Consider the following 23598-nt stretch of genomic DNA (forward strand, 5'->3'; position numbering starts at 1 on the left):
TCCTGCTGGGCATCAAGGAGCAGGAGAAGGATGGATCCCACAGAGTTCGTGCTGTGAGAGATAAAAGCAGAGTTATCATTCATCTCCTGCAGATATAAACGGCACAAATGATCCCTGCAAAGTTATCCTGAGATTTTTCCTCTTCCATTAAATGAAAAAAAAAAAAAAAAAAAAAGGGAATTACTTTTAATATCCCTGAGTGCTGGAAATGTGAACATCTTGGAAATGCCTTGGAAAGGCTGGAAAGGATCCAGTCCCGGAGCACAAAAATCTCACGCTCAAACCTCCAGCAAGGGTTTCAAAAAGTGATGGCTCAGAGTTGTAGTCATGGTGAGAAACCAAAATATATTGGAAAAAAACTAGGAAAAGAGGGGAAAAGGGGATTAAGGGCAGCCTGGATGGGAATGGTTGGAGGCTGCCGTGGAAATCTGGCAGTGGGGAGAAGGCAGAGGCGCAGAGGAGGATCAGAATATGGCACGTGAGTGACCTGAGCAGCAAAAATAGGATGGAATTCATGGAGTGGGAATGTGCTGAGCATGGGGATGGGCCAGGGAGACCTGGCAGGACACACGTGGGATCCATGGGAAGCAGCTGGGGGGTAGAGCAGGGACAATTGCCAGAGAATTCCATAGGAAAGTGGAGTGGGCTTTGTTAGGAGCAAGAAAAATACTTGGAGTGGTCAAATTTGAGGTGTTTTGTCAGGATGTCAGTAAAAGGGAAGGGAAGGGAAGGGAAGGGAAGGGAAGGGAAGGGAAGGGAAGGGAAGGGAAGGGAAGGGAAGGGAAGGGAAGGGAAGGGAAGGGAAGGGAAGGGAAGGGAAGAAGAGGAAGAGGAAGAGGAAGAGGAAGAGGAAGAGGAAGAGGAAGAGGAAGAGGAAGAGGAAGAGGAAGAGGAAGAGGAAGAGGAAGAGGAAGAGGAAGAGGAAGAGGAAGAGGAAGGGAAGGGAAGGGAAGGGAAGAAGAGGAAGAGGAAGAGGAAGAGGAAGAGGAAGAGGAAGAGGAAGAGGAAGAGGAAGGGAAGGGAAGGGAAGGGAAGGGAAGGGAAGGGAAGGGAAGGGAAGGGAAGGGAAGGGAAGGGAAGGGAAGGGAAGGGAAGGGAAGGGAAGGGAAGGGAAGGGAAGAAGAGGGAGAGGAAGGGAAGAAGAGGGAGAGGAAGGAAGGAGGGAAGGAGGGAGGGAGGGAAGGAAGGAAGGAAGGAAGGAAGGAAGGAAGGAAGGAAGGAAGGAAGGAAGGAAGGAAGGAAGGAAGGAAGGAAGGAAGGAAGGAAGGAAGGAAGGAAGGAAGGAAGGAAGGAAGGAAGGAAGGAAAAGAAACAAACAAACAAACAAACAATGAATTTGAAGTCTGGGTTGGAAGGGACCTTAAAACTCATCCACTTCCATGGACAGGGACACCTCCCACCATCCCAGGCTGCTCCAAGGACAGACTTTGCCCTGGTTGAAAACTCTGGGAGCTGGGAGGATTTTGAGGATGGACCAGAAGAAGCATCCCGAGGGTGCCTGGCTGAGCATCACCCCCAGCCTGGCAGGGAGCAGATTCCTGCTGGCTCCTGGGGGTGCCCGGTGCCAGCCCTGCCTGTGAGGAGAAGTTCGGCCCCGCAGGGAGCCGCTGGTGTTTTCCCGGCTGGGCCATGTGCGGGGAAATGGAGGAGCGCAGGGAGAACGCGCTTTCAGCACTCAAATTAGAAAAGGAAAAGGGGAAAAAAAAAAAAAAAAGGGAAAAAAAAGCGCCCCCAACCCAAGCTATTACCACGGGCACTGTAGCATGAAACGCAAACCCTTCCTCCCGAGCCGCACAAAGCCTCGGCAGAGTAATTAATGCGCTGAAAGGGCCGGGGCTTGCAGATGGAGATGCGGGGAATAAAGGCGCTCCCCGGGCCGGGCTGTCACGCATCGCCTGCCGCATCTGTTATGGAAATCAGGGCTAGCGGGGCCTTTTGTTCGGCCTAAAGCCCTCCCAACGGGGGCTTGGCCGGAGTAGGTTTTCTTGTTATTAAACACGATTTCGGGCTAGTTGAGAGCAGATGCTCCGGCAGCATTTGGAACGAATAACCGAGCTTGGAGCGTGCGGCGTCGCTGAGGAGTCTGGGCTCGCCGGCGAGAGCGATTCCAGCTCGGAGCTAATGCGCTGCCCCGGCTCCCTGCTTTGCACATGAATGCTGCTGACACCAGCTGAGCCTTCTGGGCTCCCCTGGAAGCGCCCCCAGAGCCCCCTCCCAGCCCTTTCAGCGCCAGCGAGCCCAGGGACGCACAAATCGCACACTCCAAACGCATCCCTGCCCTCCTCACCACCCCCACCCCCCCAAGGTATCAAAACAGCCACCAAACCCCAGCCGCAGCATCCCAAAATCTCCAAAATTCCCTCTGGTGTCCTCTCCGGTGGGTGTTTGCCCAAGCCGTGCCCGGGTCAGGCAGGGAAGGAGCGGAGCAGCCGGCACGGGGATGTTGGGGTCACAGTGGGAGCGCACGAGGAAGGGACAAAGGGAGCGAGGCGACAAAAGCCATCGGTGGTTTGGGATGGAATTGCCTCTGGCAGCTCCGGAGAGAAGGATTCTGGAGATGGGATGTGCCCCAGCTCGGGGTGGGAATGCACAGGGAAGGGGCAGAGCGGCGGTGTCACCCCAAGTTCAGCTGCAGAAGCTCAGCCCGGTGTGGTCACACGGGGGGATGATCCCAGATTTATCAGGGAAGGGCAAAACTATGAAAATGAAGGTGGAGAAAGGGCCTTTTGGAGCCACGGGATGCTTTGGAATCTTAAAGGCCCTCCAGTTCCACTTTCTGCCATGGGCAGGGACACCTCCCACTATCCCAGGCTGCTCCAAGCCCCAATGTCCAACCTGGCCTTGGACACTGCCAGGGATCCAGGGGCAGCCACAGCTGCTCTGGGCAGGAAAAGGCAGAGCCATCCATCCATCCAGCCAGCCAGCCAGCTCCTGCTGTGGACCATGGAAAATGAGAAGGACAGAGAGCACCAAACTCCTCCTGAGCAGGACAGAGAGCACCAAACACATCCTGAGAAGGACAGAGGGCATCAAACACATCCTGAGAAGGACAGAGAGCACCAAACTCCTCCTGAGCAGGACAGAGGGCACCAAACACATCCTGAGCAGGACAGAGGGCACCAAACACATCCTGAGCAGGACAGAGAGCACCAAACTCCTCCTGAGCAGGACAGAGAGCACCAAACTCCTCCTGAGAAGGACAGAGAGCATCAAACACATCCTGAGCAGGACAGAGAGCACCAAAACATGTCCTGAGAAGGACAGCACCAAAACTCCTCCTGAGCAGGACAGACAGCACTAAAACTCCTCCTGAGCAGGACAGAGAGCACCAAACACATCCTGAGCAGGACAGAGGGCACCAAACTCCTCCTGAGCAGGACAGAGAGCACCAAACTCCTCCTGAGCAGGACAGAGGGCACCAAACACATCCTGAGCAGGACAGAGGGCACCAAACACCTCCTGAGAAGAACAAAGAGCACCAAACACCTCCTGAGAAGAACAAAGAGCACCAAACACCTCCTGAGCAGGACAGAGGGCACTGAAACACCCTGAGCAGCCAAACCACAGCCAAGCCGGGAGCGGGGGACAGGGCAGGCCGAAGGGCAGTGCCCCATGCCCTCGTAACGGGCGCTCCGCTCCCAGCCAGCGCTCCCAGCTGGCAGCAGCACAGGGAGGAGATTTCCCGACACGCCAGACAAGGAATGAGTCACGTCTGCTTTAAGGCGAGTCCTGAGTCCGACCTGCAGCTCTTCCAGCCAGGATAAGGTTAATGGCTCCGCTCGGAGTAACCCGAAACTCGGCACAGCCACCTCCAACTCCCTTGGACTTGGGAGGTCCCGGTTTTGGGGGCAGAAAATGCCCTGCAGCCCCACAGTCTGCTTTTGTTCGCCGGGAAATTGTGCAGCTCGATGCCATCAGCGCATTCCCGAGGAGGGGGAAACATTCCCGAGGAGGGGGGGACACGTTCCCAGATCCGGATCAGGCCATGGAGGCACAGAGCGGAGGTTGTAGGGAAAAGGGGGTGAGGTTCCCACGCAGCTCCATCCCCTTTTCCTTCCCCAGTCCCTCCGCGGTTGCTGTCACCTCGTCCTCAGCCCCGAGGTCACCCAGGGACTGCCACAGCTCCCTGAGCAGCAGCCGAAGGTGCCCCAGGGGTGTCACAGCCCGGCGGCACTGCTGATTTTTCGGGGCAGAGCACTTGAATCAGCATCCTCTGCCCCCCCAGGACCACCAGCACCATTTGCTGCCCTGGAACTCCAGCCCTTGTGTTTGTTTGTCCCTCTGCTCCTTCAGTTTGGGTCTTTGCTCAAGTCGAGGTGCCCCGTGCTGAGGGGTGAAGCTTTTCTTTGGGCTTTTCCCCTAAAAAAAGCCAAGTGACCCTGGCTGAGGCCACATCCCCAGGCCCACAGGGCAGAACTTGACCCCCCACTCAATAATATTCAATATTATTCTAATATTAAGGTATTTAAACAGTCATAATCAATATAATATTCCTATAATTAAAATGATATTAATATTTATTAATATTCAAGATTATCACCATTATGTCATTGCAAATACACTGAAATCCCCCTTTATTCCCCTCACAGGGGGCTACTGCTACTTCCCCACGCCCATTATTTCATATTTTGCTATAAAATGAGTAAAATGGCCATTTTCACCCCAAAGTGGCACCAGAACTGGTTCCAAGGGGGCTGTTTCCCAGGAAAAGAAGCCCAGGAATGTGGTTTAACCTGGATATCTCTGCTTGCTGTGGGGTTCAGGTCTGGCTGAAGGGGGCTTTGCTCATCCTGGCCTCATTCCCATGGGATCCCAGTGCTGGTGCCACCTCCAGAGCAGGACAGGTGACCATGGCAGAGCAGGGAGCAACCTGGAAGGATTCACCCCGTTCCCACAGGTGAAAACCAGGGAATTCCTTGCCAACCTCCACAGCCAAATTGCAAGGGAAGGAGATTTAGGAGCAGAATTCCCAGAGTTTTTGACACAGTTCCAGGGAAGAGCCGGAGCTGGCAGGATTTGGTGCTGCTGAGAGGTGGGTGGAAGGCTAAAAACCCATTTCCCCACTTGGAATTCCTCCTTCACAGATCCTTTGGAAAACTCGGTGAGATCTTTTCTCACCTCCTCAGCTTCCTTCTCATCCTCCAAGCTCATTTAGGGGAGGATAAAATAAACCAAACTTGGCACAACATTCCTCCTTTATCCCTGCAGGGCTCTCGTGCCAGATCCTGAGGATCAGGATCCGAGGTCGTTTTGGACACTTGAGGACCTGCTGGGAAGATGAAGGAGCTGAAGGGGCTGCAGGAAAATATATTAAAAAAAAAAGTTTAAAATATTCCGTTTGAGCTTTTAAATTGGCAGCAGCCACAGCTGCAGCTTCAGCCTCTCCAGGGCTTTTTCTGGAAGGCTGGCACAAGAGTGGGATGAGATGGAGAATCCCTGGAAAAAAAAGGTTATTAATCTTTTGGTTTAGGAAAGGAGTTTGGTTGGAAGAAACCAAATGAGCTGAGAATTAATATTTACTTGATTTTCAGCAAATAATCCCTCCCTTAGGAGAGGCTACGTGAGGATGAGGCAAAGAAATGTCAGGACTTGACCCCAAATCCACCAAAATCCACTACTGAGTCCCAAAATAACCACAGAGCTTTAAGCCACCACCAGTCTGAGCGGAACAACCCCAAAATATCCATCAAACAGCCCAACTCTGGACCATTAAGTCTGGTTTTATCTCCTTTCTGGACATGGTTTAAGAGTCCTTTAACAGCACCTTCCTAATCCATCCCATTTGAGCTGTGACCACGCCACTCTTGGGAGTGACCCAGGAGCACCAGGAAACATCAGAAGGGTCAAAAATTCCTACAGAATTTGGGGGAACTCAAAAGCAAAACTGGAAGCAGCAGGAAGGAACATTCCTATTCCTCAGTCTCAGCAGGAGCCTGGGAACAGCAGCTCAGAGGGAGCAGAGGATCCACAAAGCCCAGGAGGAGGTTTGCAGCTCGTGCAGGATTTCCTGCCCTGCCAAGCTGGGGTGAAATCCCAGGAAAAGCAGCAGGAGCCTGGGGTGGGACCACAGGGGCTGGGATGAAGACAAAAGCACCATGAGGAAGAAGGAAGAGTGGCCCAACTGCTCCTCCAGCATTTGCAGCTCTGATAAAGGTGCCAAAAACCCTCCAAGAGGAACCACGAATTGGGAGCTGTCCTTTATGGAAAGAGATTCCAAGGAGGAATGAGTGGATCTGTTCCTGCTGACTCTGGACCAGCGACCCACGAGCTCTGTTTAAACCCAGCAGCCAAGGGCTCCTCAGCCTGGCACAGATGGAGACACCAAAGCTCAAACCAAAGGTGGCAATGACAGGGAGGGTTTGGGCAGGAGGGTAACTAATTAATTAATGAGGGGTTAATTACAGCACCTGCAGAGCTGCTGGGCTGTCAGGAGCAGCAAAGAACCATCAGGGCAGTGCCAAGGAACAACTGCTGGGAATTCTGAGATGGAGAGTGGCACAGGGAGACAATTCCAAGCTTTCCTGCCTGGACTGACAGCGGGAGAAGCCCTTGGGAGGGGAGGATGAGCTGCAGGTTCTGTGTCCCACAGGAGCCTCACGCTGGGCAGGACAACTCGGAATTCCAAGGAACTCCCAGCGCTGGCAGCAACGGGAACATCTCTCAGCTGGGAATGAGTTTTGCTGCATGTCTGGCAAAGAACAACCTGAAAGCTGAATTTGAAAATGTGAAAATTCAGCTTGAGAGGCAAAGCAAAGCAACCCCCACTCGTTTGCTTTGCTCCTCTGCCTCCGGCATTTTTGGGAAACAACTCGGAGAAGGAACCCACAGCAAAGGGGGAAATTTAATGCCCAAAAGGGGCTGTTGCAAGAGAAAGATCCCTGTTTAAATCCCAGACATTCCTGGCCGGGAGCTCAGCACAATGAAGCCCCAAAACCACACAATTATTAATGATTTCCACCACAAGAAAATTCCTTTTTTTGTTGTTTTTTAATTCAAAGGAAAAAAAAAAAAGGTATTTTAATAAATACTGCAGAAACATTAACCAAACATACAAAGTGACTTCAACAATTAAAAAAAAAAAGTAATGAATGTCCTGCTTTATAACAGTTATAACTTATTTTTTCCACAATATTTAAATACAGAAAGAAGCACTTACCAGCTATTTTGTAATACTGCCCTAAGAGCACTGTTGCATCAATTAAAAGCTTATTATGGTCAAAAATGTCTTTTTTTTTTTTTTTTTGGTGGGAAATAACCAGAATGGGAATGGGATTTTTTTTTTTTTGTCTTCTTTTCTCAGATGAAACAAAGTGCTGGCAACACACAGAACCGAGTTTGAATTCTGAGCTCACCTTTACCTTTGCACGAGTGAACAGAGCTTTTAACACTTCAAAAACGAAGCATCACCCTTGGCAATGAAATGCTTGTCCTCCACAAGCAGCAACCAGCCCGGTCAGAGCTTTGGCTCCTTCCTCTGGGAGAAGCTGGGTGGGTCAGGAAGAGTTGCAAACCATTGGAAAAGCTGATTTAATTCAGTGTAACAACAGCAAAAAGGGATTGGACTGAACCAGTTCACCCCATTTCAGGGCTGGGGGTTCGGTACTTTCATGTTAATCCTAAAACTAAGGGCAGCATCCAGTTCCCACAGGGGACCCCTTAAGGCCTCACAGTTCCTCAGACCCCATTTCCTCCCCAAAATGAGGAGCATCACAAAAGGCTCTGCTGGCTCATTTGCAGGTTTTTGAGGGGTATTTTCTTTTTTTTTTTTTTGCAGTGAACCACATCCCAGACCAGCACTTGTCTGCAGCTTTCTCCGGGATCCACGGGCTCTCCAGCTCCTGGGAGAAGCCCAGGGGGTTTTGGGGCTTCCCCAGGTGGGCAGTAAGGCTTAAGGAATGATCAGGGCTGGAAAACTACGGATCATTTGCCATCACAGCTCTCAGCACCTTCCACTTGAACCTACAGCAAGGTGGCCACACAGAACAGCAGGACTGGGCACCATTTCCACTCCACAGCACAACCACAAAGAGGAACAGCCGAGTCAGAGCCCTGCTGGGCTGGTTTGCCCCCACTCCCCCCCCCACCCACCAAAATTTGATCCATCTCGTTTCCACGGAAATTCTGGGAATCCACAAACAGCTGTCTTCATTCCCAACATGCTCCAACATGGATCAGGAAGGCAAAACTCCAGACTTCTCCCCAGTTTTCCTCTAGGTGACACACAGGCCTCGGTATCCTCTCCATTTTCACAATCAGCTACTTAAAAAAAAAAAAAAAAGGGATCATATCCTTTGGAAAACCAACTCTAAGGTCACGGGGATAGTTCCTTAATGAGAAGGGAGTATTAATAACATCTTCATTAAAAAAAAATCCCATTAAAGTATTATTTGAATGAAATCAAAGTGGTGGCATCCAGGAGCAGGGCGTTACTAAAAGAAACAAGCGCTGTCCATGACATCTCTCCTTTGCAGGGCTCTTTTCCCAATCACTCTTCTCTCTCTTCTCTCAGCACATTCAAACATTTTCCCTTTTATTATCATTTTTTTGGCATTGTCTTCAACAGAAATTCCTGATGCCGCCTCTCTCAGAGCCTCTTCTTCCTGCTGCTCAGTCCTTAAGTACAGTCTCACACAACAGGAGAAGCCTCCGTGAAAGCACTGGCAAAGCCCTCATTAAACACCCCGTGGCTGTGACTTCATTGAGCTCCAACCCCTCCTGGATCCTCTTCTTCCTCCTCCCCCTCCTCCTCCAGGCAATCCCAGCTCCTTCACATCACCGTGCAACTCTTTGCTTTGTCCTTTCTCAAGTCCGTGGCCACTGTGGACAGTTCTGGCCTGCCAGGCATGTGTGAAATTCGCTTTGTGGCCCTCTGAGATTTGTTTCGTTTCACATTTTTGTTTGTTTTGTTCACACACGCCAGGGTGGCGACGTGAAAAATGTCTCTGACACTGTTTTCTGACTGTAAGGCTGAGCATTCGATGTATGTGGCTGCTCCAATCTGTTTGGCCATATTTGCACCCTGAGGGGAAAAAAGAACATGTGATCAATACCAAGTTGTGCAGAGAGCCTGAGCAAGCCTCACAATTCCAGCTCAGTGTCGTTTCCCTGGAAAACCCAAAGCTCCCACAGCTGATTTGGGAAAATAAACAGAGCTTTCCTTCCAGGAGGAGTTAAAGAAGTGTCCAAGCCTTATCTCCTGTGCTGATAAGCACAAACTGGGAGAGAAGAGCAGCTCAGTGACTGCAAACAACTGGGAAAAGCCAGGGGAGGCTGAGTGGGGCCTGTTCAGCAGTTTCATCATAACCTGAATCCAGGAATTTCCTGGAAAATCTGGCAGCTTCCAGACTGAAGCTTGAAATCTCCAAAGATAAAATGTATTCTGTGCCTTAAAAGAACATCCAGCTGCTCCTGACCTGGAGCAGAGTCCCTGTTACAGCTCCAGGAAGAGGGCAAAGTTCTTAGGGAAATGTGCTCTGGAATGGTTCTATCAACTTCCTGATAGGGAACAGGGGGAAAAAACCCAGAAAAGGACATGAGGGGTTGTAGGAGTCCATCTTTTTTGACTTTAAGAAGTCAAAGCAGGGATATTTGCTCCAGCAGCACAAGGCAAACAAGCCAACATGTGACAGATGACAACAGCCCAGTACCCCAAGGTGGATTTTGCTACCAGAACACAATACAGCATTATGTGCAAAAGTGGGAGCTGTTCCAAGGGAATTTTCTTTCTGAGGGATGAATCTTTACTAAGTTACGAAATCCAACCACATCCTTGATGTGCTGCTCCTCACATATCCCTGAGCTGCTGCTGCCTGCTCCAGTGCCAGGCTGATGGCACCAATCCCTGGGGATGCAGCCTCCTGTTTGCCCTGCAGTGATGCAGCCACCTTATCATCGGGAAGGAGGAGAGGCTGATAAGGGAGCAGGTGCTTGTAGGATGAGCCCTCCCCACAGTTAAACATCTCAGCCTGTACTGAGCTGAGCCTCAGCAATGTTTGCTCAGGTGTAGCTCCCTGGGAGGCTGGAGCAGGGTGTCACCAGCACGTCCTCGTCCTCCCAGCCCTTCCTGAGGGAGCTCAGAGGAATGGGAAAGCTCTGATCCCACAGAGGCTTAGCCAGGCAAGGGGATTTTTAGAAGAAGCTGTGTGTCCCTTGTGTTCAGCTGAGTCCTGCTCCTCGGGGGTACAGGCTGAGCTGTGAATCCAGGGAAAAAAATCCACCTGCCACCTGATTTTTGATCCCTCTCATGGAACGACTCGGGGATTTTACTGAAGTGCTGCCATTTTCCAGTGTAAACATGCTGCATCCTTAGCAACCCCACATCAGGAGCTGCTGGTTTGGAAAACATGAGGGATAAAACATCCCAAACTGGCTGCTAGCACAGGCTAAAGACACTGAGGTGACTCGTGGAGGTGCCACTGTCCCTCCCACAGGGTGTAGCTGCCACAAGCACCGTGATTCAGCGGCCATGAATGATCCCACACATGTGAGTAATAAAGGGAAGTTCACCTCAGAGCCCAGTTTCCCTGTTCCCTACATCCTGCTCTCTCTCCCATGACCTGATTCCTTTCCCTTTCACCTCAGCTTCTCTCATGCCTGGCTCCGAATTTCTCACTCCCCCAAGAGCAAAGAACTCATCAAGAATGAAGATGCCTTCTGGCTTTGCTGCACATCCAGAGGGAGGGACAAGGTGTTTTTTAAGGAGTTGGAGACAGATTAGATTCCAATATAATGTCATGATTCTAAAGTCAAGCCAACATTATTCAAATCTGAAGTCTGCAGACAGCAATTTTACCAATTTGTCAGTGAATAAACAGGATGTGTCACCTTTCAGCCACATCTTTGGTGCATGCAGGCATAGAAAAGCAGGAAGTTTTTTTTACAACTCACCTAAAAAGCAATTTGCAAGCAAAAAGGCAACAATTTATGAGGTTTAAAGGGATGATTTTATGATTTCTTGTGGGGCTGCAGGATTTCCTTTAGCCCTAAATAGCTTCTAAATCCATCTCCACCCACACCAGAGGTGCAAATCTGCCTTTCAGGCTGCACTCGTGGCATCACGAGGGAGAAGTTGGCCACAGTGAGGGCTCCAGTGACAGAAAAGAGGTTGATCTTCCCCCCTGAAGGACAAAAAAAGGAGGTGGCTCATACCTGGTCGTAGGACACAGGGGTCTGCCTGTGGTTGGAGAGCTCCACCAGCGTGCTGACGTCGGTGCGCAGGTCCGACTTGCAGCCCACCAGAAGCATCTTGGTGTTGGGGCAGAACTCCTGGATTTCACCTTTCCACTGGAAAATCAGAAGTTGTTGAATGTTTAAACCCAAAGAAGCAATGGGTGCAAGCAGAGGTTTGAGAAGTCCTGACATTCCCTGCTGCAATGGTTTTATGTAATGGCTGTGTTTGCCTTCAAGGTAATTTTTGAAGGCACCGGCTCCAGCAGAACCTGGCCAAGGATGAAATCTTCCTATCTCACACACTCATGAATTCCACGGGCTTACTAATCAGGAGGGAATGAGATTGTTTACCCACATGAGCAAAGGTTTGCAGAGCTGCTGTTTCTCACACCCAGCCCCAGCCAGGTGCAGAATTGGTGTCCCCACCTTCAGCAGCTCCTCAAGACACGGCTGCAGAGGCAGCTCCTGTACAAGCACAATGTTAGCAGGGCTACATGGGGGTTTACTGCTGCATTCTCACACCTAAAACTACACAAACCTGCCCAAAGTGAACCAGCAACGAGCCCTTCAGACAGAACTTGGGAGAAATTCATTGCCTTCCACCCTTTCCACAAGACTACGTTGAAAACTCAATGCCAAAAACTTCACAGCATAAACTAAACAGATGATATTCCCTAAAATTCAGGACTACAATTTGGGTTTAAAATCATATTAAGAAAAAACTCTTGCAGAATTAAGCAACCAGCATTAGCAGGGGCACAAAAACCACAGTTCTGGACATTTTTTGGCACAGAGAGAACAGTTCTGAAGTGTTTTCTGTAGGCTGTTCAGAGCATTGTAAGCCACTTTACCCCAGTGAGACAAGAATCACTGGCCCCAGCCTCAGAAAAAAAAGGAACTTCAGGTCATTAAGCCCCAAGACCCACTGTAAAGTTGACTCATGCTCAGCAGCCAAGGAGAGGACCAGGACCACCTTGCAAACACAGAGCTTGATTATGAAAACCCCGTGTTTGAGCTCATGGGAAGTCTGACACATGCTCGGATCAGTGATCTCATGAGAGGTTTGGGGCAGGGCTGCATTTCTGTGCCACTGCTGGTGGCTTCCAGAGGCATTTGTCACTGGCTCCTTGTAATGTCAGCCTCACAAATTATGTAAGGCCATGGCAGAAGTCCAAACACTCTGCAGACAATTTTTAACCAGCCCTACAACGCAGCAAAGTTTCCCAATCCTGCTACAGGAACATGTGACAGACAATTTCTTACAGCACCTCACACCACCCTCAACAATTCCTTGCTGTCTCAGGGCTGAGGATTGAGGATTTTCTCCAGCTCCAAGTGTCCATTAGTGAGTTCTTGTTTCCAATTAACATCCAGCCCTTTCAAACAAATGACCTCAAATTAAAGCACCCTCCTGTCATCGCTCCATTAAAAGAAACAAAGTGGAAGTTTCCAGTGTAGGAACAGCACCACTGCAGGGATTTAAAGATGAGCTTCTCCAGCAGCTCCGTGCTCAGGGGCTGCTCAAATACTTGCCTTTTTTAGGACACTATCCAGGGTTTCTGGCCGACTGATGTCAAAGCAGATCAGGACAGCATCGGAGTCCGGGTAGGAGAGCGGGCGGACGTTGTCGTAATAAGGGGACCCTGCAGGGAAAACAAACAACATCTTCATTAATTGCTCTTTTCCTCTTCCTGCAGTCATCCAGGCTTACTCAGAAAGCTCAGAGAGGCTTTCAGTGATGGCCCCCCAGTGATCTGTCACCCACCAAAAGCTCGGGATGCTCCCAAGGAGAGGGAAACGGGGTCAGCCCAAGTTGAAGGCCCAGCATTAACCTGCAGGGGAACAAATCCTTGAACTCCAAAAAGCTCTTCCAAAGCAGATTTGAAACTCCTCAGCTTTGATTTGTCTAACAGCCAATTTAAAACAAATAGCTCCAAGTGCAAAAAGCATCTTCAGTTGTCACATTGGCAATTTTTAGAAGAAACTCTTGCTTCAAATTAAAGAACTTGTTGCAGGAAACAGATTTCCAGCAGGGAAAAATCCCAATCCCGCAGGCAAGCACACAACTTATCTGTCACAAAAAGCCTCATTACTCTGTAAACCAATAAAGCTTGCAATAAATGTTTATGTTTAGCCCATAAACCAGATTTTTATCAACGAGATCAAAGCTACTTTAGTAATCTGGGGGAACAGATGTAGGTATTGCTCTTTGTGCTTGTCTTACTTGCAGGGCTGTGAAGGGATATTCTGTTTTCCTTAACAACAATCATGATGTGAAGAGCTAAAATACATCCAAAGTTAAAAATTGTATTTTAATCATCTGGTGAATCTGGCAACAGGTTTTGGGGGGAAAAAAAGGAAAAAAAAAAAAAATCTTTGTTTTTTCTAAGAAGTTGCAGTCACTCAACCACCATTTGGTTTGGCCTTAACTGTGCTGAGCTTCACTTCCTGAGGATTTCTGATTTAGAAGGACATTTAAATCAGGTCAGTGGCCCAACAGGGCGAGGGTTTGGGCAACTTAACATTCATTTTCTTTGCCATCATACATCCTTATTTCTGTATTTTCCTCACGAGCCTAAAATACAGCAGACCCTAAAACACAGCACGGACCACCCACCACAAGAACCCAGCTAACCCCAGGAGTCTGGGGGGGTTATCAGCTCATTATCCCACCAATTTCCCAGCTCTCCAGAATGAACTGGCAGTAAGGCCTCCGATTATTAACTGGATTAGAGGAATTCCTCAAGTTTTTCCCTGACAGACAGCTCAGGCTGTTGCAGAACCCTGAGCGGGGAATGGTGTGAACGGCTCGCAGATGACTTCACTTGGCCAGCTTCTCCTGCACGGGAAGGAGGCAAGAATCCCAGGAATGTTGTTTTTGAAATGAGGAATAACACATGGGGAGTGAAGCATTACCAAACTAGGTAGCAGAAGGTAATTTGGTGAATGAGAAGGATTTAATTCGAATGCTCATCTCTGTAAACGATGTCAATCTGACTGAGAGGCAGCTGTCAGAAAAGGCTCTTCACACCCCACTTCAGCTGAATTCAGCACAAATGACACGTCGGGAACAAATCTAAGCGAGGTGACCCGGAGTTAACTACTCACTGCAGCTATCAATAAGCGTTTTCCACTGCTAATTACTCCCCACTATCTCCAGCACTGCTATTACAGCCTTGTCCTGCAGCCCCAGGGCCAGGTTATTCATCCTGAAGCCCCAGGGCTGAGTTATTCACCCTGGACAGAGGAACTGCAGCACCAGGTGCCACCAAGAGCCACCTGGGTGACATTAAAGCACTGCCTGGCTGCCACATCTCGCTGAGCTCCAGCAAGTAAGGGCAGGATTGAGGATTCTTAATGGTTGCTGGCTAGAAAGGAGTCTCGGCAAAGCCTCACCCAGAAACTCATTCCTCAGACAAATACCTATGGGCTCACTCAGCAGGCTCCAGGGATCCAGCATCCCATATATGTCCAGGAGATGTATTTATGTATACACAGAGTCACCACCTCCAGCCCTGAGACTCCTTCCCACCCTGGCAGCTGGAGCTGCTTTGCTTGGAGGCTTTTTCTTCCCCCCCCCCCCCCCCATGAATTTCTCCTATTTAAGATGCTGAGCTGGAATAAAAGCACTTTCAGCAAGCTTGGGAGGAATATTCCCCACCTTTTCTCCAGGCTGGTGTGTGGCAGAACAAACAGAGCTCATTTCAAACTCCTCGAGCTGCAGGATCCACAAAGGAAATTTCCTGCTCTCATTCAGCAGCCAGTAACCAAACCTTTATTCCTGTGCAAATAAAGAGGGGCTGCAGCCCTCACTGTGCAGGCCTATTCAAGCTGGCATTTTCATCCCTTTGCCCAGAGAAACCCTCAGAAGGCAGGAATGTCAGGAATGAGGCTCACTCAAGTCTGAACAGACAACTCCAGCACAGCCCAGCGAGGCTGCTCCCTCTTTTTCATGTTCCTTTGCAGATCTGAAGCCGTGCCAACCCTCGAAAACAGAAGGAGAATGTGGAATTGGAGCCGTGGTATTTGTGGGGAAAAAAAAAAAAAAAAACCACAACAAAACCTATTTGTGTTTGGGATCTGTTCCTGCAAAATAAAACATTTTTGGCAAGGACAACATGGGTGGTTTTTCAGTTTTATCAAGGAGTTGCTGATAAGGCTGAAGTTCATTTTCCATTGTGCTGGACATTCATTCCAGCTGCAATCCTCCTTTTTTAAAATTTGTTTGGCAGCTTCAGTAATTTCAGCCAAAAATACTTCCAACATTAAGAACGATCTGCTTTTGAAACCTTATGTTTCATGCAGAGTCCAACAGAAATTCAGCTTTTAGACTGAAATAAAACCCCTCCCCAGCAATATGCTTGGGTTTGGTCTATGGGGGATGCCAAGCTTAGGCTTAAATATTGCTGTCTTAATAAAGACCAGAGTTACGTCACTAGAAGTCGAAGAATGTTGAATTTTTTGGTGGTTTAGCACTACTTGAAGGTGCTGGATTGGGGAGAGGTGTTTGGCTGGAAGATGCAAAGGCACCAGAGGGTTCAGCTCCACGTCCCCAGGCAAGGAGAGCTCAGTAACAGGCAAGACTTTCCTATTTCCACACCAGCAAGCAGCCACCAGGAATTAGGCTTTGGAGCCTTTTGGAGTCCAGTCAACTGAAAGAACAACAGATGAACAGCAGCATTCCCACTCCCAAACCCTTGGGCCCACTAATTATCAGCTGCACAGAAAACACATCAAACACTGGCTGCTCCAAGGAGCTGATTCAGTGCTGATGGTTTTCCTCCCTCCAAAAAAACAAAAACCTGGGATGGCTGAGGTGGATTTTCAGTGCAGGTCATCTCCAAGCACACAGATAACACAATATTCAGTTTTTTCTCTGATCACACTTCACAGGGAAAACTCTGGGAGGGCACTTGGCATTTCCAGTTATCAATTCTAATTAATTCCCTTGTAAAAGTAATAAGAAAACTCTGCTAAGATGGGCAAGTCAAGGAAGAAAATCACAGAATTCAGCACAGCCAAGCTGCAAGAGAACTGGGAGGCAAAGACAGCAATTGGGCTTTCCCTTTGCAGTCCCTACTGCCAGGGAATTCGGGGAATCAGCAACTTTCATTCCTCTAAGCTTCAGCTCTCTCCTGAAAGGTTTCAGCACGAAACTTCCCAACTCATTTCTGTGTCTGTATGGACACTGAGTACATTGCATACAGTCAAAATCCCAGCAAAACTAACTCGACTCACAGCTCCAAGGCCCTTCTGGATTTAATTACTTGCTAATCCCCAGCAGTTGTAAGTATTTCTGGCCCTGTTGAGAATTATTTTATTGCAGTGGCCATGGTTCAAACAGTAAAAAAACCTCCTAAAATACATTTTAGGGAGACACAGGTATGTACACCTAATTAAAGGTATTTCTAAGCCACAGCTGCTGTTGTCCTAGCAAGATATATAAATATCAAAGGAGCCAAAAAACTTGATAAATGCAGATTAGATGGTCGATAAAGGCAACTAATATAGATTGTTTTTTCTTCACAGTGGCCCTGAAAGTACAAAACGAAGCTTTAACCTGGAGAAACTTTTAATATTCCACCTCACACAACAAGCACAGAGCTCCCAAACAGCTCAAGACTGCCACATGTTACCGCAGAGCGCAGTAATTTATGGTGTAGTGAGATTGCAACCAGACATTCCTGCTTTGAAAGAGGGCTGGTAGTCCCAAACCCCATTGAAATTCAACTTGGCAAGTGCTTCCCTTAATGCTGTGGCTAATTTAAATCCTTCTAATGACTTGCAGAACTAGACAGCACCAGCAAACATTGGAATAATGAATCTTCCCGTTCCATTCCACTCTTACTTGTCCCATATTCCTGTGGGCACATCCAAGATGCAACAACAACTCCCCAGTGAATTTACAGCCAGCTTTAAAATGTTTTTATCAGTTGCACGACACCTAAGAGTCCTCCAGTGAAAAAGCATTATTGTTATTGGTATATAAAGAATTATAAACCAGAACTGTGGCAGCAGGGCCTGTTCTCACCCTAACACAACTATTTTAACCAATGCCCACAGCTTTTCTGATTTTCCCAGGGAGCAAAAAAGAGTTGGAAATGGCAGTAATTCCTTCCAAAGGGTTCACTGCAAAACCCAATTATCAATTTTAATTCAAGGGACTAATTGGCAAGGCTGTTTAATGCTCTCAGTTAAAAAAGAGTTAAAGGTGAATATAAAGTACTGATTGAGTCATCTCAGAAGTATCTGCAGCATATTGCAATAAACTCAATTAAACAGCATCTTTTCCCCCCTCCCCAGAGATATTCCAGCACCACAAATTGCAGCCATCACCTCCCCCGTGCTGCAATGATCTTCCATCAGTACCTGGCAGTTAATCAGGCAGATTTTTAATTTAATTAGATCTATCCCTGCTTTGAAAATGCCATTCAGACATCTCTTCTAACTCAGCAGAGGACCAGGACAAAGACCTGTAAAAATTAAATTACCAAGACTTTCAGATAAGGCTAAAACACTCTCTTATCTTTTGCTGTTTCTTATCTGCTGATGTGATTTTGCTCTGGGTTAATGGGCTTGGGTAGTGTTGGTTTTTTGCAGTGGGTGAGAAGGCATGTTCATGGAGACAGAATTCCTCATCCACAGAGTCCCACAGGCAGAGGATCCACTCGGGAACACTTTGTAACACCAAGCACTGGATCTTTCAAATATTTCCTCTTCACTTCGGGATGTCAGACAAATCACCCACTTGATCTCAAGCTTCTGACTCAACCACATTTTCTCTGAGTTCCAGGACAGAGGACAAAGGCTGGCAGGTGTTTTTTCCTCCACTGCTTTTGTCTTTTGAAGTGCTAGGGAATATTTCAATCCATGGGTGTCTCCAGCCTTTGACATACAGATTCCAAACCTTCCCACGTCCAACCTGCGAGTGTGCTGTACTTTAATAAAGATAACATTTTCCAAAATAACTATTAATTTTTAATAAGCCCTTGCTCCATAGTTCCAGCCAGCTTAGTAATCAGCATGAAAGCTCCAACCAGACATACTCCAGAAATCTGCAAGTCTCACTTGGCATAAGATGAAGAAAAAAAATTCAGCTCAGAGCAAAGCTGATACTGGTTGTGGGCAGAGGCTGCCTTTTCCCAGTAATCGTGTTGCAAGAATTTGGAATCATTTCCTCAACAGCAAGAGGGAAGCCAACCCGCCGCCTAAACTCCTCTTTTAAACAGGGATTAACATTTTCATTCCTGGTAAAAGAGCTGCTGTCACACTGAGGAGAAACTGCCGGCTCCAAATTCAGCATTACCGAGCCATCTACACAGGCTGCCTGAGGAAGAGAGGGATCGTGTGTTCTGCCAAGTTCCTCCAGGTTTTTTTTCCGATCAGCTCTGCAGATGATGTTGATCCACACCTCTGGTAATGGTTCCCGGTGTCATTCCCCCCTGGACATCCTCAGTTCTCCACAGGCAGAGCCACACTGGCTCCCCACGCTCCTCTCCAGCACTGGGGCAGCAATTTTGGGGTGCTCCCACACCCCCCTGGCTGTAAGTGCAGCCCAATTATCCAAATTATCAACGACAGGCGGATCTAGAGGAGCTCCTGTCTCAACATGTGAGCTCAGCCAGCCAAGCACCAAACCCCTCAACCTTTGAGGCATCTGAGCCGGTTTCTGGCACGGGCACTGAAGGTAAAACCGGAAAAATGAGGAGACCCTTCAGCCCTGACGAGAGAAAGGACGGTTCCCTCTTTATCCCAGAGATCAGAGATGAATTCTATAGGCTTTCCCTAAAAGCCTTTCCCTGGCCTTAAAGACTGTAAAACACTGGGAAGAAAAGTACCGTATTTTGTAAAAAAACAAGCAGGCATTAATGAGGCTACCAGGAGCTCCAAAGCGAGCTGAAATAATTCCCCATTAGCACATAAACACCTTTTCCCTCTCCTACAAAGCAAAGCGGGGTTTGCAGGCAGCAGAGGAGCCGAGGTACCCCCGGAGCTCCTCAGAAAGCTCCTTCCAGCCAGGCAGGTGAGAACACATTCCCCTGCAATGCTGACAAATCGCTTCCCGGAGCCTTGCCCACACCCTCAGCCAAGTAGAACCTTCAAGGATAGCTGAGATTTTTGTCCGAAAGCCGCCAGAAGCAGCCGCATGCGGAACTCGGCAGCCCCGCCAGGACCGCGGCGAGCTCGGGGCTGCGGAACCGCGGGGCTGCGGAGCCGCCGCTCCTCCCGATCCCCCCCCCCCCCGAATTCCCGGGATGCGAACGGGAGCGCTCACCCGAGGTGTCCCAGAGGCTGAGCTCGATGCGCTGCGTGTCGATCTCGAAGCTGGCCGTGTAGTTCTCGAACACGGTGGGGACGTAGCTCTGCCGGGAGACAGCGCACGGTCAGCCCGCGCCCATCGCCGCCGCCCGGCCCCGGCCCCGACCCGACCCCGCTGCCGACCCCAGCCCAAGCCCAGTGCCGTCCCTCTCACCTCGGGGAAGCAGTCCTTGGCAAAGACGTGGAGCAGCGCGGTCTTGCCGCACTGGCTGTCCCCCACCACCACGATCTTGCACTTCACGTTCTGGTTGGGATCCATCACCGCCTTGCTCGATAACTTCTGGCTCGCTCTTCTTTCCTTCATTGATCTCCCCTTAGTCCCTCCGGCCGGCCACAACAGAAGAGGAAAAAAAAAAAAAAAAAAAAAAAAACCAAACAAAAACCAAACCACACCCGGTTTCCTCGCGAAAAGGCAAAAATAATTTGAAAAACACAATAAAACCCGTGCGGTGGAGGAGGCAGAGCCGCGGACGCGCCGCCGCCCGCCCGCCGGTCCCGCGCTCACTGCTTTGTCCCCCCGCCGCCCGCCCCTATTTATAGCCTCGCGTCCGCCAATCACCGCCCGCCGGCGCGCGGGCCACGCCCCCTCGCCGCGCGCGGCCGGGGCAGTGCGCCCCCTAGGGGAGCCGCGGGGCGCCGGGAGCGCGGGGGGGGCGGTGAGGGGGGCCCGGCGCCCTCAGAGCGGTGGGGGCGATAAAGGAGAGGGCTGTGGGGTTATTGATCAGATTTATCTGTAATTGTCAGCGCCGTGGGACGGAACTGCGCGATGTGGGGCTGTGCGGCCTCCAGACGTGATCCAGGGTCCCTCAGGGGGTGCTCAGCGCCTCAGGCTGGGATGAGGGATGCTGGGGAGAGCTGAGGAGAGCAGGACGCTGAGGGGAATGAGGAGGGATGAGGAGAGATAAGGAGGGATGAGACGACAAAGAAGGGCTGAAAAAGGATGAGGAGAGCTGAGAAGGGATGATGAGAGATGAGAAGGGATGGATGCTTTGCCCCCTGATGCTGGGCAAAAGGGCTTTTCCCTCAAAATATGGTCACAAGGAATGTGCCAGGATCTCACAATAACAGGGAATCATGGAATATTCCATGTTGGAAGGGACCCACAGGATCACTGATCCAGCCCCTGGCCCTGCACAGACACCCCAACAATCCCACCCTGGGCATCCCTGGCAGCGCTGTCCCAATGCTCCTGGAGCAGCCTCGGGGCCGTGCCCATTCCCTGGGGAGCCTGGGCAGTGCCCAGCACCCTCCTGACACCCACCCTAAACATGCCCGGACACAGCTCCAGCCGTTCCCTCGGTCCTGTCCCTGTCACAGAGAGCAGAGATCGGTGCCTCCCCACCATCAACATCCTCCTATTTTTTCGCTTCCTGGACACGACCCCAAGCGAAGCTGGCTGAGGTTCAGCAGAGGATTGAGCATCGCTCCTGAAAGGAGAGCCCTGAACAAGGGATGGTTTGTGAGCTGCTCGTAGCACTCATCTCCGTGAAGTGCTGCTCTCATTTCCCGTGTGGCTCCGTGTGGCAGCCGGATCCCTGGAAAAGTGGCTGCCGGCAGGCAGCGGGGCTGGAGCAGAGCCTGCCTCCCCTCCTGTCTCCAGCCTCATGTTCTGGCTTTGCCTGCAACAGCCGGACACAGGGGTGGCCTTCCTGAAGGTGCGGCCTTGGCCTTATCTCTTGAGTCATCCAGGTCATGAACCGGCCCCGTGTCAGTTCTGGGCTGAAACGTGAGCAATTTGTCAAGATTTAAAACAACATCCTGAAAAAAGGATGTTGGCTCCTGCCTGTTTGACCATGGGGAGATGCTGCCCTGACTCACACAAGAGAATCCCAAACATGACATTTCAAAATTCAGTGCTGATATTCTTGGGGTTTGTTCTGACGTGTCACATCTTTCGCTGGTCAAATTACTCATTTCCAAAGAATTGGTTTCTGTTTGGAAACAGTGTGCAAAACACTAAAATTTGCTGTGTGCGCCTTATTTGTAAGGCCTTGGAGCAGACAGTTTCCATCTCTTTTTTTTGTTTTTAAATTAAAAGCTGCTCCTTTGCAGTCTCCATCCATCCCTGCTGTCCACCAGCTCTTTGGAAAAATGGTGGAATGGGAGGAATAAGCAGTGAAGAAAATGAATGCTCACAGGAAGCTGAGTTTCTCCTTTTTCTCAATACTGGAACAAGAGATAAATCCGGAAAAACGCAGTTGTGTAAATGCTCTCAGGTGTTCTCCAAAGGGTTCTCCAATCCTGGTTTTTCTGCCTTTCCCTCCACTCCACACCAGAACACATGGCAGCCTCCTGGCAGGTGGGATCGAACTCTGGAATTTCAGCTCTGGCTCTTTGGGAGCCCAACACACCAACCAAGGAATATCTTGGATCTAAGGAGAGAAGAAGACAGGGCTGAAAGAGCTCTTTGTTCATCCCCAATGGGATCTGTTCCTGATCCATCCATCGGGCACCTCTGCACAGATGGACACAAGATGGACCAAAGCCCGCGCTGATGCCGCCTGTTCCTTGGTGCTTTGGCTTCCTCAGAGGAGGAATTGGTCTCCTCCGGGATCCTGGAGGAGACATCTCCTCACACAGCTCCCGTGGAGTGTGGAAACCTGAACGTACAAGGAACCCTTACTCATCGTGAGCAGAGAGCTTCCATCAGCAGCTCCTGGTGATATCATCTTTGCCTGATTTGTTTGCTGCCAACGTCACCCAGCCCATCCCCAGGGATTTCGGGCTGCTTTGGGGCACCGGGGACAATCCTTGGAAACCGCCAGTTCATTGGCATTCCTTGGGGAAGCTGCTCCAGACCTGGTAATCCCCATAAACCCATTATTCATGTCAAACCCTTACGTTTCATGCCTTTTCCCATCTCTCGATAACTCCGGGGATAACACAGTGGGGGTTGATGTTTCCATCAGGAGTTTTCACACACAGTCTGGATTTTTGATTTATAGGGCTGAGTTTCGTGCTTTGCTCCACTCAAATTCCCCATTTTTCTCCAGATCTGATTGTAGCCTTTCACAGTTTCTCCTCTTTCCGTCCCAGAAATCATGATGTGTATATTAATAACACACACACAATTTGGGATTGGCGTGGTAATGGCTCCTGATCCCATCTAAGATTTCATGGGAATATGAAAATACATTTTTCTCCCCTCACAAATAATTTGCCCGAGCACTTTCTATGACTTTAATAAACCAGCTGAGAACAAGTGCTTTTAGTTTCAGAATAACTGCTCGGTGATTTAAATCTAAAATTGCCCTCCAGATCTCTCTCCCTGCAATGCCAACTACTCAAGCATCCACGGAAAATATTGAACAATATACATAAAACATGGATCTTACACATCCCACCCCTCCTCCGCGCTGCTGGTGTGCAGCTAAACGCACATTAAAAGAACATTATCAGGGTTTAAGGTCAAACACTTGAGGATTAGGAAATACACGTTTCCTGCGTGTCGGAAGTGTGGGCTCCCTCGGGAATGCGTGCGGATGGCCATTAATTCCACGGTCACGTCGGATTTTTTGTTTTGTTCCAGAACTCGTGGAGCCCTCGGAGCGATTTTGTCGCTTTAAGGAGCAGCTCTTGAGGAACACCCTCACCTCTGCCGGGCCAGCGTGGAATCCCTGCCTCGTTTAGGGCCGCTGTTCTTCTGAGCGCTGACCCATTTGTTATCTCTTCGGCGGGTCTTATCAATGTCATATTCGACTTCTTGACAGATGAAAAGGGATTATTTCTCACCGCTGCCTTGTGACCGCGGTGATGCCAGGAGCCGAGCTGGCCTGTGTGACAGGAGGCAAGCAGGGAGGTCACAGGTACCTGCTAATTCCCGCTGAGGAACCACCTCGGGTCATTCCCAATCCTTAGTGTTATGCAGGTGTTGGAAAAGGAGCTGCTGCTGCTTTCCTGTTAGGACTTCAAATCCCAAACCTGCACTGCATGCATAGGGAATTCTCTCCACGGGAAAAATCAGGATCAAGGAGCTCGACTGCCACGTGTGGCTCAGAGATTGCCAAACCCAAACCCCAAAGTCCTTCTGTTCCAAGGATGGTTTGAAATTGATGGTGGCAGGGTGAGAACGAGCCTCCCCCGTTTCGTGATGTCGGTGGAATACTATGC

The 23598-nt window shown here is 49.6% G+C and overlaps 1 protein-coding gene across 1 annotated transcript; it reads right to left on the reverse strand.

The window, feature by feature from the left end:
* Positions 1 to 7751: 7751 nt before the first annotated feature.
* On the reverse strand, positions 7752 to 19975 carry RND3 (Rho family GTPase 3). Its single transcript, XM_069021326.1, has 5 exons — positions 19643 to 19975; positions 19445 to 19532; positions 12703 to 12812; positions 11149 to 11283; positions 7752 to 9019 (listed from the first exon to the last, which is right to left on the reverse strand). The coding sequence occupies exons 1-5, from the start codon at positions 19790 to 19792 to the stop codon at positions 8768 to 8770; spliced, it is 735 nt and encodes a 244-aa protein (XP_068877427.1). The 5' UTR covers positions 19793 to 19975; the 3' UTR covers positions 7752 to 8767.
* Positions 19976 to 23598: the final 3623 nt, after the last annotated feature.

Source organism: Aphelocoma coerulescens, chromosome 7 (assembly GCF_041296385.1).
Source record: "Aphelocoma coerulescens isolate FSJ_1873_10779 chromosome 7, UR_Acoe_1.0, whole genome shotgun sequence".
Taxonomy (NCBI): Eukaryota; Metazoa; Chordata; class Aves; order Passeriformes; family Corvidae; genus Aphelocoma; species Aphelocoma coerulescens.

Bases quoted from the DNA above. Each gene is read 5' to 3' on its own strand.
- RND3 (XM_069021326.1), bottom strand. From the start codon at position 19,792: ATGAAGGAAAGAAGAGCGAGCCAGAAGTTATCGAGCAAGGCGGTGATG. The intron at 12,813-19,444 runs GTGAGCGCTCCC...TTTTCCCTGCAG, and splicing joins CAGCCTCTGGGACACCTCGG to GGTCCCCTTATTACGACAAC. The intron at 9,020-11,148 runs GTATGAGCCACC...TTTTCCCCTCAG, and splicing joins CCCCTGTGTCCTACGACCAG to GGTGCAAATATGGCCAAACA.